The sequence below is a fragment of the Grammomys surdaster genome, unplaced genomic scaffold, assembly GCF_004785775.1.
Source record: "Grammomys surdaster isolate TR1022 unplaced genomic scaffold, NIH_TR_1.0 174, whole genome shotgun sequence".
Classification (NCBI taxonomy): Eukaryota; Metazoa; Chordata; class Mammalia; order Rodentia; family Muridae; genus Grammomys; species Grammomys surdaster.
In genome coordinates, this window is record NW_021604622.1 from 19970192 (window position 1) to 19987295 (window position 17104).

Below are 17104 nucleotides of genomic sequence, written 5' to 3' on the forward strand. Positions count from 1 at the left end.
AAATAACTTTAAAAAAAATCCCACAATGTTTACAAATTCAAACACATTAAAACTTCAGCTCCTTTAAAATATCATCTCTTTTAAAATCCAGAGTCTTTAAAATTCAGTATTTGTACTGTGGGGTCCAGTAAGGAGAAATTTTTCAAGAGGGAAAAATCAGGGCACAGCCACAATCAAATCAAAATCAATCTCGAACTATCCAATGTCTGGGAATCGCTCATGACCTTCTGGGCCCCTCCAAAGAACTTGGGTCATTTCTCTGGCTCTGCCCTCTCTAGCACACACAACTGTTGTCTAGGATCCAGATGGTCCAGATGGATCCACTCCATCGCTGCTGTCTTTGGTGGTCATCCTGTAACTATGGACATCCACGTATCTATGGTGTGGCATCTTCAAAACTGGTCCTTTGCTGGGACCAGGCTGCGCTTTCACCAATAGCTTCTCATAGGCTCTCTTCATGGTACCAAGCCTCAAATTCTTTGCACGACCCCTCAAAATTCTTTGCCTTCAACTACATGGCCCCTTCTCGAAACTCGGAGTGCCAAACCTCAAATACTCTCCATGACTCCTTCATGTCTTCAAAATCAGTATCACCTTAGTAACTCTTATGCTTTGCCAAGTCTGGCTGCCAACACTTGGCTATCTCTGTAAAAGAGCTTCTTGGTGCTATCTGAAAACACTACCCACAAGACTTCACTTCAGTGATGCCAGTTTCTGCTTAATTGCCACTAAATTTTTAGATCCAACTGACCAGTACCAATTTTCCCAGTAATACAAAGTTTTCACTTTAGTAGTTCTGGTGTTTTCTTAATCACAGCTGATTCTTCAGCCACAGTTAATGGGAACTATAGACTCTTACATCAAAATAGCAAACAGCCCTGATAGAGTCCTTAATCTTTCCTCTGAAATGTCACAAGCCAGGTCTCCATCTTCTGCACTGTTCTCAACATTCTTATCTTCCAAGCTCCTAGGGAACATCCAACTGAGTTCTCAATACTAGTTCTGAATCCTTCCTTAATCCTCTCCAAAATGCATGGTCAGGTCTGTCAGACCAATACCCTACTACACTGGTAACAACTCATCTTAGTTAGGGTTTCTATGGCCTTCAGAGACTCATGTGTTCCAATGAGCTTGGCTCATAGAGAGTGGCACTATTAGGAGGCATGGCTTTGTTGGAGTAGGTGTGACCTTGTTGGAGTAGGTGTGACCTTGTTGGAGGAAGTGTGCCACTGCTGCATGCTTCCTGACATGATGATAATGGAGTAAACCTCTGAAATTAGGAGCCAGCCCCAGTGAGATGCTTTCTTTTGTATGAGTTGCCTTGGTTATGATTCCTCTTGACAGCAGTGAAACTCAGACTAAGACACCAAGTTATCTGGAAGGCACTGTGTCATTGTGAACAAATGTTGAAACTTTAAGAAGTCAAGGAGTCTCAAAGTGAAGAGATTTCACTCACTCATAGCCTTACTCTAGAATCTTGACAAGAATTGCACTGAGCCATCGAAATTGATGTTCCAAGGCAATTAACAGTTCTATTAGTTTAAGTGACAGCTGACAAAGCAATACAGGTTTAAAAGTTGTCTGAGGACAAATACATTTACAAAAGATAAGATGATGCCCCTAAAATCTTCCTAGATGCTTAGGATAAAGACCTTACAACTGCTTCCTTTCACCCATATTAATTTAATTCAAAGGGTTCAGGCAAGGATGCAAGCAATTTGACATTTTACTTCTAGTATTTTCTTCTGCATCTGGTAACCATATCTTCTCCTACATCTTAGTACTCTGAGACATTAATAGATGGCAAGATGTTGACGATTTCCTCAACAATTTGTAGCTAGAGCCAGGATGTATGCAAATCCATGGTTATTCATCCATAATTCTGAAATCCACGGATTTCTGGGAAAAGGGAATATTTTTATTATTTTTTTGTAGAAATTGACGTTAAAACCAACATGGACTAATATAAGGGTATCTACCATCTTTAAGAATCTTAATTGCACTGAGCTGTATCCACTAGTACAAAATGCTAATATATTTAATTAAGAGTACTGTTCCAGACTCTCTGTGGTATTACAAAGTCCATCCAATGAACCTTCATTTAAAATGCAAAGCTATGAATTCCACAATCTGGGAGGAAGAGTTTGGATGAGGAACCGAAGTCCTAGGTCAACCTATAATATTTTATTCATTTACTTGCCAATTTAAAGGCAACATTCTAAGGTCCATGGAGACAACAGAACCTTGGATCCAACCTTAAAGGAACAACAGCAGCAGTGATCTGTGTGTCCTGTCTTCAACAGAAAGTATTCATTTATAGCTTGCTTGTTCACTTGCATTTCAGTGCCTCAATCTCAACAGCACCTTCCTCGGGTATATTATTAAAAAATGAAACTGAGTCTGATTACCAACATATTGCTTTATTTCTTGGTGGAAGTAAATTAAGGCTTTCTAGAGGCATACAGCACAACGTGATTTGAACATTAGAATTAAAGAGAAACAGACAAACAAACAACAGCAACAACAACAAATACCATTCAGTTTAGCAGAGCCAGGAAGGAAGCCATGTTTCCAAACAGATAAAGTTCTTAATGAGGCCATTTGCTTGGTCTCAAAAACATCTGCTGAGCTGTTCCCAAGAACCTCTGTGACAGATCCATACCTCCACCCCAGTAGAAAGCAGAGGGTATGAAGAAGATGAGAAAGGAAGAAACTGGGAAAGACATATGTGCTGGGCAGGCAGCAAGTGTGAAACGTCCCTTGGGTCTCACATGACAGTTCAGGTGATGTACTCGGTCAGTGGTGATACAATTATTCAAAATGACTCAGGGATCTACTTTGGACCCCCTGCTCATTCTGGGAGTATTGAAGCAGATTAATTGGCATGTCCCAGTGTCAAGGGTTACAGACAACCCATTGTGACTCTCCAAATCACAAGGTTTAGTGAAAGCCACAGTCAGAGAGCAGAAGGATGCTACCTTCAATTTCTTTTATGATTCTAAACTCAGTGGCTGTCCCTAGATCCTGTCCCCAGGACTAAACTTTTTACTTTCTTTTCCGACACCCGTGATCAGCCATCTGATCCTGAGGATGGTGTGAACTGAACAGGAAGCTGGAGTTCACAGGATCAATGACAGCAACCTCTGGGAGAATTGCTGGCTTATCACTTAACTTCTCCTTCCCAACATAAGACAAGAGTACACACCGGAGCCTACAGTGGGAGTGCAGTTGTCGAGCGGTGTATAAGCTTGGTCTGTAACAAATGTAGCACGCTTGGCAAAGGCTCTGGGGTTGGGGGATAAACACTTTGAGAAGAATGTGGGTGAACTGTCCACAGTGATGGGGAAGGGAAATGGCTAGAGAATACTTTAGGGGAAGTCCTGGGTTTACTAAAAAGAGACAACTGGAGTTCATGAAAACAAGCAATAGCATTTTTTTTCTGGCTGATTCCTTAAAAAAAAAAATGAAACTAGCAAGTTGGCTTCTATTCAGAAGGGACCATTTAAGAGCTCATCAACTTAAAATTCAAATTTTGAAATGATTTTAATGTTCTGTTCCAGGACCGTGGTGCATGTGCCAGCATCTGTCTCACCAGTGTGTTGCCTCCTCTCTGTGCTTGGCACCTTGAATGAATAATATTGAAACACCTGGACGTCTGTTTTACATCCCTTATAGAAAACATGAAGACAGCGGGCAGGTGGTGTTCCTACAATTAAACATTTATAAACTTAACCCCAGGAGGCTTTGTGTGATGGAGAAATAAATAGAAGAGAGACGTCACAATGAAACATGGATGACAAAGGACCAAGGTGCCTGTCCCCGCTGGAGGCAGGACAGATGTGCCTGAGGCATAGCACGCGTGCATCAAGAAGGTTTCGAGAAACCTTAAGGACCTGGGTTCCCTTGGGCCTCACTTGGTTATTATAAATGATAAGGGTTCTTAGTTGGGTTTGAAAATGCTCAGAGGATACAAGCTGACAGAGATAGGGGCTTCCTGTGAGAGGCACCCTCCCTTCTGAGTAGGATGTGGCGGGGTGAGGGAAAACGCAAAAGCTTGTGTGAATGTGAGCCCAACACAGCAAAGGATGCACAGAAGACTAGCTCACCGTACGGTTGTGTTGGTTCTCAGATGAGAGCAAAGGGAGACCTGAGCAGAACCCAGTACGGACTTACAGTAAGCCCACTGAACCTCCCGAAAGCGTATCTTGCTTACATATCCAGTTCTCTCACAAGCGCCACCCGTGTGTGCTTTATACACTGCTCAGCTCAGCAGCATCTCTGAACAGAGCATCTCTCAATTCTAAAATGGGCATGAGGCTAGTCCCTAGCCCTGGTGGTGAAAATCTCAGAAACGTGAGGTGTTTTGACCAAGTTCACAAGGCTAGTTACTGATCAAGCTGGGAGAGAAATCATGTCTCCGCTTACTCCATAGGGTTTGCTGAAATGTGTTAACATAGGAGAGCTCTTTGCACACATGGAGTGTTAATATTACTTTAACCATAATTGGCTTGGTGTGGGATTTAGGAGTGGGGCTTACGTCCATCAAGTCGTTTAAGGGGCAGCTTTGGAGAGCCTTCTTCAAGGCTTAATGTTGCAGCTGCTTCAGGGTTAGAAGATGAGAGTGTGGCACTTGGGGTGTGGCTTGTGTACAGGAGGGGAAAGGGAAAGAGGGGTAAGGGGCATTTCTGAGACACAGTGACAAGCCTGCTGAGGTGCATCCCTTGTGACGTTTATCTAAAAATTGACCATGGTAGAAATTTGGGGTTCCCCTTCGTTTTTTGACATCTTTTGCTCATGAGAAATAAAAAAAAAATTAAAGCCAGACTCCTAAGAACCTTACCGAAAGAAAAATAGCTGCTGTGAATGGGTATGGGTGCTTACATGGGACACTTTTACAAAGCATCGTTTGGTTCTCATTGTGCAATGGGAGCTGTCCCTTCAGAAGAAAGCAGGATTGGTATGCTCAATGACACAGCGCTTGCAATGGCGCTTCACAAACCGCAGGGCCTCTACTGAAACTTCACAGTCCTGGACATTTAACATCTGTAGGTCAAAGCAGTTGGCAGCCACGATCTGCAGGCCCTGGCCTGTGATGCTCTCACAGGACTTGAGGCTTAACCTCTTGAGATTGAAGCAGTTCAAAGCCAGGGATTCCAGGCCTGTGTCAGAGACCAGGGGACATTTGCCAATGTCCAGAGACTTCAGTTTTGTGCAGTTCTTGGCAAGGTACTCCACACCATGGTCCGTGATGCCCTCGCAGCCCCTCGCATTGAGGTAGCGTAATTTGCTGCAGTATTTAGCCACATAACGAATGCCCACATCCGTGATGCGGCCGCAGTGGGCGATGCTGAGGTACCTCAAGCGAGACTCCAGTTTAGCAATCTCCCGCAGGCCAAAGTCACTGACGAAGCGGCAGTCGCTGACACTCAGCTCTTTGATGGAAGTGCAGTAGATCACCAGGTAGCGGAGACCCTCATCCGTGAGGCGGACACAGCGGCGCAGATAGAGGTGTGTGAGCTGCGTGCAGTGAGCTGCGATGGTGTGCAAGCCTTCGTCCTCCAGCACGAAGCAGTCCGTCATATCAAGGTATCGGATGGAAATCTGTTTGCCATGCAAGGGGGACAGTTTAATGGAGGCCTCCCGGGTCAAGCTGATGCAGGTAACTTTGGAGCACCCTGCATAAAGACACAGAACACATGCTCAGATAGACTTGCCAGAGTGGGAACTTGGTTCCCGTGAGCTGTAACGGATTCTTAACCTTCTCTCTAGCCAAACCCAGGAGTTAATACTCCTGGTTTTGATCTCTATAGAGAAACGTTTTAAGAATGGCTTTCTACTTGTAGGGTTACTTGTCAATTTTGCTGAATTTGGGGCTTAAGAGATTTGCAGGCTTCAGAGTTGGAAATACCAAGATTAGCTACATGTCTTGGGGGCAGGGGAACAAATCACACTTTATTTCCTCTGTTTTAAAATGGTCACAGCCCCTTGTCTGCAAGGAAGCTGTGATGGACTGAGACCATGTGCCTAAATATCTTGCTTGTGACCCTACAAAGTTCAGGAAATCCCTAAAGGTATGGCAGTGATCTGGTAGCTTCTTGATTCAGGAAAATGAAAGGAAGAGAGAGGTGGGGAGAGAGAACACTGGAAGTGGGTTGGGAAGACTCTCCTGGGTTCCCTAGCCTGAGAGTTTACAATTAGTTTAGGAGCACTTTCTACTGCTCAGTCATGAAGTCGAACTTGCTGCATCTCAGTGAGATGGTTGGTATGAGTGGCCGTTGATCCTATGCTGGAGGAATAGAATGACATGCAGTGAGTGACAGGTAAGAAAATACTTTCAAAGCCATGCGATATTAGGGTCACTATTAGCCTACTAAAATTAATGTCTGGGGTTTGACACAGCAGGCATTGATAGAAGAGGGAAGCAGTCTCATCTAAATCGTGCTAACTGGTCTACCTCTTCTTTTCCTCTGCTCGGCCCTTATCCCCAGGATCTCCACAGAGCTGTCATTGGGGGCACAGAAATGGTACCCAAAACACCTTTGCTCAAAGCCCTTGGATGGTACCTGTGGTGGTTTGTATATGCTCAGCCCAGAGAGTGCCACTATTAGGAGGTATGGCCTTGTTGGAGTAGGTGTGTCGCTGTGGATGTGGGCTTTAAGACCCTCATCCTAGCTGCCTGGAAGTCAGTATTGGCAACTCAACTCAGTATCTAAGGCTTGTGCGTGTCGGAATAACGATGGTACTATGGACTTTTCTGACTTTTATTTCACTCTCTGGGAGGATTTCCAGGAAACTCTGATAAAGCAGAGGTCCTGGGAATAAGAGTTCAAATGTCATGTGCTCCCAGGCAAGAAATGTAAGATTGGAAGCACATAACCAACCACAGACAAACAGATGCTCAGTGGGGCAACATGGCTTCCAGGAGGGAGTCAGTTCTGAAATCTGTACTTTCTTTTTGTTTCTTTCTTGGAAATTACTGCAATCTGGAATCTCTTGATTTTTTTCTCTTATGTTTTCTCTTTTATTCTACTATATAATAAATTTTATCCCTCTCTTTTGGTTCTAGTTTCCTTTCTAGATTCTTAATACTTATTATCTAGAAAATCTGTCGTGTGCCAGGGAAGACAAAATATTTAGACAAAAATATGGCTTAAAAGGAGTCTCAAATTTAAGAAAATATTAGTTTAGTACAGTTGCAGTAAATGATTTTGATATGCCTGTATTGCTTTCTATCAATAAAATTTAATGTTATGGCTGTCTCTAATTCTTATGGGGTGGTTGATTTTGTATTGGAAGGAACATAAATTTTTTCATGGTTCAGTAATGCTAGTGGATATTTCTTGCATTCCTATTTTACAGACATAAAGAGAATCTTAGAAATTGTTCATTTGAACCAGTTTTACAAGATGAAGAATGTGCCTCCTCTTTCCTCCACCCAGCCTAGAGCAAGTTTCATGGCTGTGCACAGCTTCAATGACAAGAGGGAGGTAAGATGGCTATGCTGTGCACAGAACTGTGGGTCACACAGAGATTTACAGTAGATGTGCCACCAAGAGACCAGCATCAAGACACGAGGTGAGTGAACTCTTCGAAGTGGCTGTATTGAAAGGGGTCATCCAGGAGAAGCAACTTGGATGTATAGATATGAAGTCCAGATGTTGGAACAAAGGAAACAAACTTGAGAGACGAGAAATTAGTGAATGCCTGGTGGAGTTAGGAATGTTTACAGAGCAGAACTTAGGGTTTCAGGAAAGATTTAATGGAAAATAAGAAATAGCTGGCTGGGGGCAGAACATGGGGGATTGCCTTAAAGTCATGGGGGATAAAGGTGTGGCGGGCAAACATTATTCCACCAAGATGAACAACAACAGTTAAACAAGTCACAACTGCAGCTTTCATGAATTTTCTTTACATCAGGATTTACTCTCATTTGTGCATGGATATGTATGGGCCTGTCTCTCCACTTTCTCTAGAATGCAAGATAGTCTGATCCGTGAGGACCGATGGCTAACTTCTAAGCTGTTGATAACGATACAATAATAAAACAGCAATCGTTACTCTTTATTGAGTGTTACATGTTTCTCAGCAAAACGGGTGCAATGACAATGCGATGAACTCATTTAAGTGGAAGGGTTGCTAATCCTCGAACTTATTCTCCAGCTTTAACAATTCTGAGTGGTGTATTGACCAAGGAGACTTGTGCTCTCTCAAGATAAGCATGTCAGGCTTCCGCACTTCCATTTTCACTTAACTACAAGATCCTAAAATACAACATAAAAATCCCTCCTCTCTGTCCATAAAACAATCTCGTGACTTGAATAAAAAGGACTTTGAAACAAGCAAGTACCAGAAATGTAAATCCAATTGCATTCTAGCTGCCTATGTTGAAAATGCAGACACCAAGAGCAAATCCTTGGCTCAGTAGACATGAGGTGTGGAAGACTGTGCCCAGGCTATCATGGAGCCCCTATAGATTGACGCTCATTACTGTTTGTGTAGGTACTTTGTGTTCGGGGATCTGTAGATTTTTTTTATAGAAGAATGAGGATTTGAATCCTGGAAGGGTGCTCTTTGGGGGCTTTACATGAGTTATGGAGAAACATGAATCTCAGTGAAGTCTTAGATGGAGAACAATTGGAGATTTTATGTATGAAAATTGAGGCTTACAACTTGCAAAAATGTCCTACAGAAGTTGGACACATGGAGTGTGGATTGAGGGGTGGAAAAGACCAATTGATGTAGCTAGAGTTCCTGCAGGCAAGCAGGCAGGCAGGCAGGCAGGCAGGCAGGCAGAAGGCAGGCAGCAGGCAGCAGGCAGCAGGCAGCAGGCAGCAGGCAGCAGGCAGGCAGGCAGGCAGTCAGGCAGGCAGGCAGGCTGGCAGGCAGGCAGGTAGCAGAGAGGGCGTGGACTCAAGGTGTTGGGAAATTAGGATTGGAAGGAAAAGATTGGGGGAGAAAATAGGTTGGTCTCAGGTATCCTGTTGGAGATAACTTTGAAGTCACTTTACTTGTGACAATTACATTTTGTGTTTTGAAAATTAGCTGATTTATAATACATCCTAGTTATTTAAAAAATACTAATAAAAGGTAATTTGTGATAATGACGGGATACTATATCTGGCTATAGTAATTTCCAGTGATTTGAAAATATGATAATAAGAATGAGCCTTTTCTGTCTGGGTAAATTTGGGCCAGGTAACTTCATGTCCTCTGGAGGATTTGAAATCTAGATCACAAAATGAGACTTTCAAACTCAAGTTTACTGTTACTGGAGAGTTAGCCACGATCTGAAGCCAGCTTAAAACCAAGGCAGGTTGGCAATGAATAGTAAGGGCAGATTCGGCTTCTTTCTGGCCTGTTTGGTCATAATCATATTGCCATACTGGGAGAAGTTTTCAGCAAGTGCCGAGGAAAAATGCATCTTTAAGTTCAACTTGCTAAACCTTTCAAGTCCATCTCCACCCACCCATGTGCAAACTCCATCGTAAGGTGGTGAGTCACAAACCAACTTTTGTTCAGCATAGATGTATAGATCTGTGGCGTTACTGGCAGCCTGTCAGGAAGCTATGCAAACATACATAAGCTGGAAAATGACACTGAGGTTGAGGACAACTAGCAAGAATTAGTAACGATAGTCAAGGGGTGCAGGAGGCCACACAGGCCAGAAATATCAAATAATCTCATCCCTAAATAGCCAAAGTGGCACGAGCCATCTCAGAATTTCAAAAGGACCTCAAAAAAGAGACCACAATTACTTGCAATCTCTATGAAGAATACCTGGGAGCATGCTGGAGCATGCTGGGAGCATGCTGGGAGCATGCTGGGAGCATGCTGGGATAAAGCTGGGAATTCCAAACAAGTCATGTTCTATTCTGAGAAAAACACCACGAAGTGCTCGCAAAGCATTCAGATGACCAGAATAGTTAAGAGTTTGTCAATTTTACTTCTTTGCTAAAGAGAAGACACATTGTGTCATTGCTCTAAGAGCTGAGTGAATTGTCTCAAATCTTAGTTTAGAAACTAGTCATCATCTCCCACATCCCAGTGTTCCGTGTTTTTCAGAGTTCCTTGGAGGGAGAATTTAAGAAAGACTCCGCATTTCCCGCTTCTGTCTGCCAATGGCTGCTCATGACTAATCGAAGACACAGTAATAATGACGGCTTTGTCCTGAAGCCAGCTCCAGTAGAAGAGCAGTGAGCAGCTTTCCAGCCAGGGAAAGAATCTGCAAAAATAATGGGCCGTCAGCTGAAATATTTTCAGATGTCGGCTTCTAAAAGACAGAACAAGCTGGAAGCTGTTTTACCTCCATTTTTTGGGGGGGTGGGGGGGGAAGGGCATCATTTACCCCAGATTCTTGTAAATCCCGAATTCTATTTATTTGCCTGACACAGTGGGTTTTACTTCTTGACCCTTCCCCAACCATTCCCGAGGTCACAGCTCATGCTTCTGATTTTTTTTTTTAACTCTCTGACAAATCTCACATATTTCAACCTCTTGAATCTTCATCTTTTGACTGTACAGCAGATGAGATAAAAAAATGTGCATGTGTGTGTGTGTGTGTGTGTGTGCTCGTGCGTGTGCTATACAGCTCTTCAGGCTGGGTCCTGTCTGGCGCCAAAGTTTGACTCTGGGCTTTAATTCTTCCTGCCTAAGAGAGACTTTTAAGTAAAGCAATTATACTGGGATTTGCTTCCATTTTCAAAAGAATGAAAAGTCGGATTCAATGGACCCTGCCCTTGTAATATGTAACTGAGAACACGCTTTAAGAGAGCTGGAAAATTAACCCAAAGGAAAGTCAAATGGGTGCCATCATTTGACCATGACAAACATCCTCAGTGGTTAGGGAAAGGCAAGCCATCATGAGCACAGCTCCGAGGCCTGTGTTTTATTCCGTGTGACTGACTAATCAGTTCAGGATTTGCCATTCAAGGCCATTGCTGTGGCTTTTACCGTGGCTCACAGGCTTGATAAATACAAAAGCTAGGTTCTGAACTACCTGTTTAATGAGCTATTTACTTCTATTTACCTTAATTAGAATTTTTTCCATTATACATAGTTGTTCTGGAGTACAAGGATACATTTAAAGTATACTGACCAAAACTATCAGGACCAAGGTGCCCCAATTCCTTCAAGAAGCAGATATTAAAACGCAAGGGCTACTTCTGGTCTTCAGGGTTATGATTCTATAGTGAGATACTTTCTGACCAGTTAGCCTATCTGCTATTCACTGTATATCCCTAGTGAGGAGACCCTGGGGGCTGGAGAGATGGTTCCGTGGTTAAGAGCGCACACTGCTCTTCCAGAGGACTTTAGGTTAGATCTCAGCGTCCTTGGCTGCCTTAACTCCAGCTTCAGGGGACACAGTGCCCTCTTGTGGACTCTGTGAGCACCTGCACTCACATACACATACCTACACACAGATAAACGTATACACATCATTTAAAAAAAACATATACAATAAATATTAATAGAAGAAAGGGACCCTGTATGGGATAGTAATATCTGTACTACTCTGAGGTGGTACATTAGGAGTACCCAGATTTTGAGGTCAGTTTCCATTTACCTGATACATCCAGATGCTCCAGGTTGGGACAGAGTGACACCACATCAAAGACAGCCTCATTGGAGATATTGTAACATCCTGAGACTTCCAGGCGCCTCAGTTCTGGACAGCATTGTGCAATGGTATAAAGCCCTCGGTCTGTGAGCCGCCGGCAGCCACTGACAATGACAGTCTCCAGCATGAGACACACATTGGGGGTGTCCTGGCAAAGCCTGCGGGTCAGTACTTTCAGGGCACGGTCCACATTGATGGTCTCTCCAGTGAGACGGATAGTCCTCCAAAGGCGCGGGTCCCAGGCCAGGTTGTACCAGCGGCGGCACACACGTGCACAGCGGCATAGCTGGTTGGTGGGCAGGAAGGAGAAGATCTGCACCATGGAGTGGTCCGGGAGCCGGTCTATGCTGGCTTGCTCTTTCTGGGGTCTGGAGGCAAGCCGAATGAGTGGGTGAGTGAGGCGGGTCGGAGGTGGGGAATGAACCATAGCCACAGTCTCCCCAGTGATGGAGGATGAAGATGTGGACGAGCCCCTTCCATTTTGAAATCCTGGCAAAGTCGGTGGACATATCAAGGCTGGGCTGGGCGTGCTCAATGTGCGCATGCTCAAGTCAGAATCTGGCAAAGGAAAGAGACCAAAAGGTTAAGAATGGGGGACTTTATTGAACCTTGAGCTGGAAGGAAAAGACACACACGGGGACAACAGTCACACTCCCTGATGGTCTTCACTCCTGGCCTCTTTAAGAGGACATGCAACACGCCCCGCCCTTCTCAGAAGCTTCTAACACTCATGCTCCACACCAAGGCAAGCAAACTGCAACATTCACTGTTGAGGCCCAGGCTTTCTTTTTCATTTCAGTGACTCAGCCCTGCTAAGGTCATGCACAAGCAGTCATAAACAACAGAGGTGGAACAGGCATGGCTGCCACAATCTTATCTCACATAAAAAGACCAGTTAGAGCCTGATATGGATATCTCCTCAGAGGCCTTCAAGAGTCAGACATATTCAGAGGCAGATGCTCACAACTAGCCATTGAACTGATCATGGGGTTCTCAATAGAGGAGTTAGAGTGAAGACTGAAGGAGCTGAAAGGATTTACAGCACCATGAGGAGAGCAACAATACCAACCAACCACAGCTCCCAGGGTCTAAACCACCAGCCTGGGAGCACTTAGGGGGGGATCCAGGGCTTCAGCTGAATATGTAAAAGTGGAGGGCCCTGCTGGGCATAGGTGGAAGAAGAGAACCTTGACCTCATGAAGGCTGGATGCCCCAGGGGGTGGGAATTTTGAGGGTGGGGAGGTGGGAGTGGGGGGGGTAGATAGAGGTTACATCCACAGAGAAGAAGGAGGAGGGGCGAGGGGATTGGGGGTTCCGAGGGGGTGGTGGGGGATGGGGTAAGGGGACAACATAGGAAATGTAAATAAATCATCCAATAAAAAAAAAAAAAAAAAAAGACCAGTTAGAGAGACCGCTGTGCAGACCAGGGGCAAATTCCCTCATTTCCCGTTCTCCCATCTCCCTCAGTGCTGATAATGTAAAAGGCACAATTTCAAAGTTTCGCTGTTCTTATGGAGAAACCTTACCAGGACCCGATTTTTCCTAACATATATTAAAGAGGTGGTTGATTGCACTGCATTTTACAAGTGAAGGGGCTGTGTTTCCAAGGAGAGTCTAGGGAATGAGTGTAAAACCCATCGGCTCCGTGTATTCACTTGCTCTGCCATGCTGACGCTTGGGTTCTGAGGACAGTTTCCCAGAGTAGGGGAGCCACCATTCTTTCTGTATCAGGCCAGGCTTAAGTCCTCAGAAGTTCATTCTTCCTTCTAACTGTATTTATGTAGCATTCAAACAATGAAAGCCCTATTCTGTTCCTTGAAATCAGAGAGCTCACTTGATGACGACATAAGCAGCCTCAAAGTTTTCGAGGGATTACGAATCCTTCAGAAGACTAGAGAGATGGCACATCAGTTAAGAACATGTGCTGTTCTTTCCGAGGACCTGAGTTCAGTTTCCAGCACTGATTTTAGGAGGCTCACAATGGTCTGTGAGTCTAACTGCAGGGGGCATGTGATATTTCATGAGTACCAACACTCACATGCACAAGTCCATACACACAAATACACATAATTAAAAATAAATCTAAAAGAAAGCATTCTTCATATTACTCAAAGACAGTGCTCCAGCTCATCTCCCCCTTCTTCTATGTACAAGAATTTAGTCTCTCTCTACAAACAAACTTAGTCTATATTTTATATAAAATTATTTAGGAAATAATGAACTCAATATACTTTGTATAAACATGCATTTATAAACTCATATGCCCATATGTGTTTATGTGCATAGAGATAGAGACAGAAAATTTATTTTTAAAATATATTCTTTTACCTAGAAAATAAAATATTTGGCTAACCTGTGACTCAATCATTTTCACCTGTCACTATAGGTCTAAAGATTTAATTCTTTTGAGTATTCACGGACAAAGAACAGTAAGGCTTTAAGGACAACCTAGAGCATAAAAGTAAAGTATGGCTCTCAAAACAGCCTCCCACCTACCATAATGTCAATCCACGCTATCGTACGTTCCGAGGAATTAGTTCTGATGACAGTATTTTTCTTACAAGGGTGAACAACTTACATTGGGCCAGGAAGAAGAGACAATCTAAAGCTCTCAACCCTGATGCTCAAGGAGCTATGAAGGCTCTGAAATGTCTCTCTTGCTAGCCTGGGTTTCATTCATCCTGGAGAGAGAAGTTTAAGAGTGGCTGTGGAGCACTGTGCAGTAAGTCCCTGGAGTGTAAGATAGACGTTGAGTGGAGGGGAACAGATGACTTTTACAACAGGAGTCTTTCCCTGCTTTACTCTTCTTCAGTCTCATACCTTAGCCCTGAGGGGGAGAGTAGGACTACATCCAGACTGCTTAGCACAGATGTGCCTGTAATGACTCTTTTAGTCATTCTTTTTTTTTCTCTGACTATAAACATACCTGGGTATTATAGGACTCCATACCTAGAATGAGATAGCAGCTTCTCTCAACTTTGAGGAATATTCTGGGTTGGGAAAATTAGGAGGCTCTTTTATGATAGCTTCTCCTGCCAGCCCACCTGAAGTTTATCCACGGGAACTCCAGAAGGAAGTCAATAGTTCTTCATTGTTCACATTTTGTGTGTGTGTGTGTGTTTTATAGAGGATTTATTCCAAGAAAGCTGATATCTATTTTACCAGGATCACATAGCAAGATTTATTGGGTTCCTCAGGCTGACTTTACAATAGGTACAGAATGTTTTGAGAGCTTTCAGAAGGATGTAATCATAATGGAATAAATAGCACTTGATATTTACAAAACAGTGGAATGATAGTCTAAGCTTGAATGATAGTCTAAGCTAGGTATGCTTGATATGCATACCTAGAAGTTGTCATAAAATACCGTTCTTGATATCACCTTAAACATATGAAATCCACAAATTAAAATTGAAAGGTGAATTATATGTGTATATGCATTTACATTAGATATGTATTTGATTTTATTTGATTATAAATAAAATGGTTGCTAGACAGTAAGTCAAGGAGCTATTTGCTGACACAAGATATAGCTTATAGAAATGGATGACTCACAGTGCTGTCAAGATACCACACTATGTTGGCACACTGGAAAAACAGAGTATGGCTTCCACTTCTAACTGGAACCACCTGTGTCTCAGCTCTCATGTGCACCAGCAAACACAGAAACACCAACTCCACTCTTTATACATAGTTTTTCTTCCCCTCCATCCTTTGCAGCTTAACAGCCAAATGGCACTGGTATTAGCTGCTGACTTTTTTGAGTCAGCTTAGAAACAAGGACCTCTATGTCAAGACAGCAAACGCTCTTGGAAGAGTAGCTTGAGGATGCATCAACATGAAGACAACTGCCTCCTGTTTCCCAACACTGGGATACAGCAAGTTGAAAGATGGCCAGCTACGTGTGAACTTAGACTGTGCAGACATTAACTTGTTTTCCATCTTAAATATCTATTCTTAGTAAAAGTCTACCTCTTTGCCACCTTGAATGGAAAGCTCATGGTTTATCTTAGCAGGAAAGTGGTGTGTACTGAACTGAAATACAATTTAAACTCAGAGAGGACATCAGTGGTCATCTTAGTACTGGATAGGCTTTTGCATTTATTTATCTATACATAAAATTAGCTATCATACCTTACTGTCCTTTGCCTTTCCCCTCAGTGAGATGAGGATATTTCTATGTAGTATGAGGAATGATGTATGCACTGTCAGAGGTGTTTTGAACAGGGAAAGTGAGATTTGTAAAACAAAAGTATGAAACCAAATCTACGCCACCAAATGCTTCTATTAAGTACTCAATTAGGCATAACCAGTACCAGTTGTTATTAGATTCCAGTTTATGAGTGTTGAAGGGGTAGTTCAGTGGTTAACTCGCTGCTCTTCCAAAGGACCTGGGTTCAATTCCTGGCACCCACACATTGACTCAGAACAGTCTGTAACTGCAGTCTCAGAAGATCAGATACCCTCTTCTGGCCTTGCCAATCACCCAACATGTGCACAGACATACATGCAGACAAAATCCCTCCACACACAAAGTAATTCAATTTTTAGAATTCAATTATAAGTAAATGACTCTTGATCATTATTTGAAGAAAAATGTCAGTAAAGGAAACCCAGAAAATCCTAAATGAGGAGGACATTTTCCCAACATATTAAAGTATCTTCCAAAGCTTATATAAAGGCTCATGACATTTTAAACTCCATGGGGGCAACTGCTCTACCAGCAGACACTCGTTGAACATATTTTCTTGACACATAGACAAGTGCATAAAATAGCAACAGAATCTGTTAAGGGCAAATCAAAACTACCACATAACCACATTTGGGTCAAATATAGCGGCCATATCTCATTAGATCAGATCGGTTTATTAATCGTAGCTTCATAGTCTGCCTGACTTCTGTATGCTGTTCTCACAACAGTAAGACTGTCTGATGATGTGCTGTACTCCACAGCGTGTGCATCTGCTGGTAAGCGGCGGCGTGTGAGGGTGAGCTTTACAGAAATCTAACAGAAAAGCAGACCGAGGCTGCAAAAGAAAACACAGGTTAGGCTCAACTATCAGAGCTGGAATGGCTGACTGAGAGAAAGCTCAGCGGATACAATAACTGGTAGTAAATGGACGGATGACCTGAGTTTGGAGAAGCAGAAACCATTGTAGAGCCGAGCTCGGCAGCACACGTTGACAGCTATGGTACTCCAATGGTGAGATGGGAGGCAGAGACAGGAGAATCCTGGGAAGGCTGCCAGCCAGCCAATCCTGCGTACAGCCGTGGTAGCAAGTCACCCTATCACCAACATGCTGAAATGCTACAAAACAGCACTCATGCCTTTCCTCTGACTTCTCCACGTGGATCATATTACAAACATGTCTGCATTCACATAGGCACATGCACATGTACATTCACGTATCGGAAACACACACATTTTAAAAAACACAGAGAATATATTGTCAATTATAAATATGTAAGAGCAGAGGAAAGACAGAA

At 43.3% G+C, this 17104-nt stretch overlaps 1 protein-coding gene across 1 annotated transcript in view; it reads right to left on the reverse strand.

Moving 5' to 3' along the window:
- Positions 1 to 2404: 2404 nt before the first annotated feature.
- The window catches only part of Fbxl7 (F-box and leucine rich repeat protein 7), a 345775-nt gene continuing 331075 nt past the window's right edge, over positions 2405 to 17104 (reverse strand). Inside the window, exons 3-4 of the mRNA XM_028767625.1 lie at positions 11564 to 12175; positions 2405 to 5675 (exon numbers count right to left, since the gene is read on the reverse strand). Coding sequence (XP_028623458.1) covers positions 4939 to 5675; positions 11564 to 12175 — 1349 coding nt within the window. The 3' untranslated portion in view covers positions 2405 to 4938. The remainder of the gene's footprint in view (positions 5676 to 11563; positions 12176 to 17104) is intronic.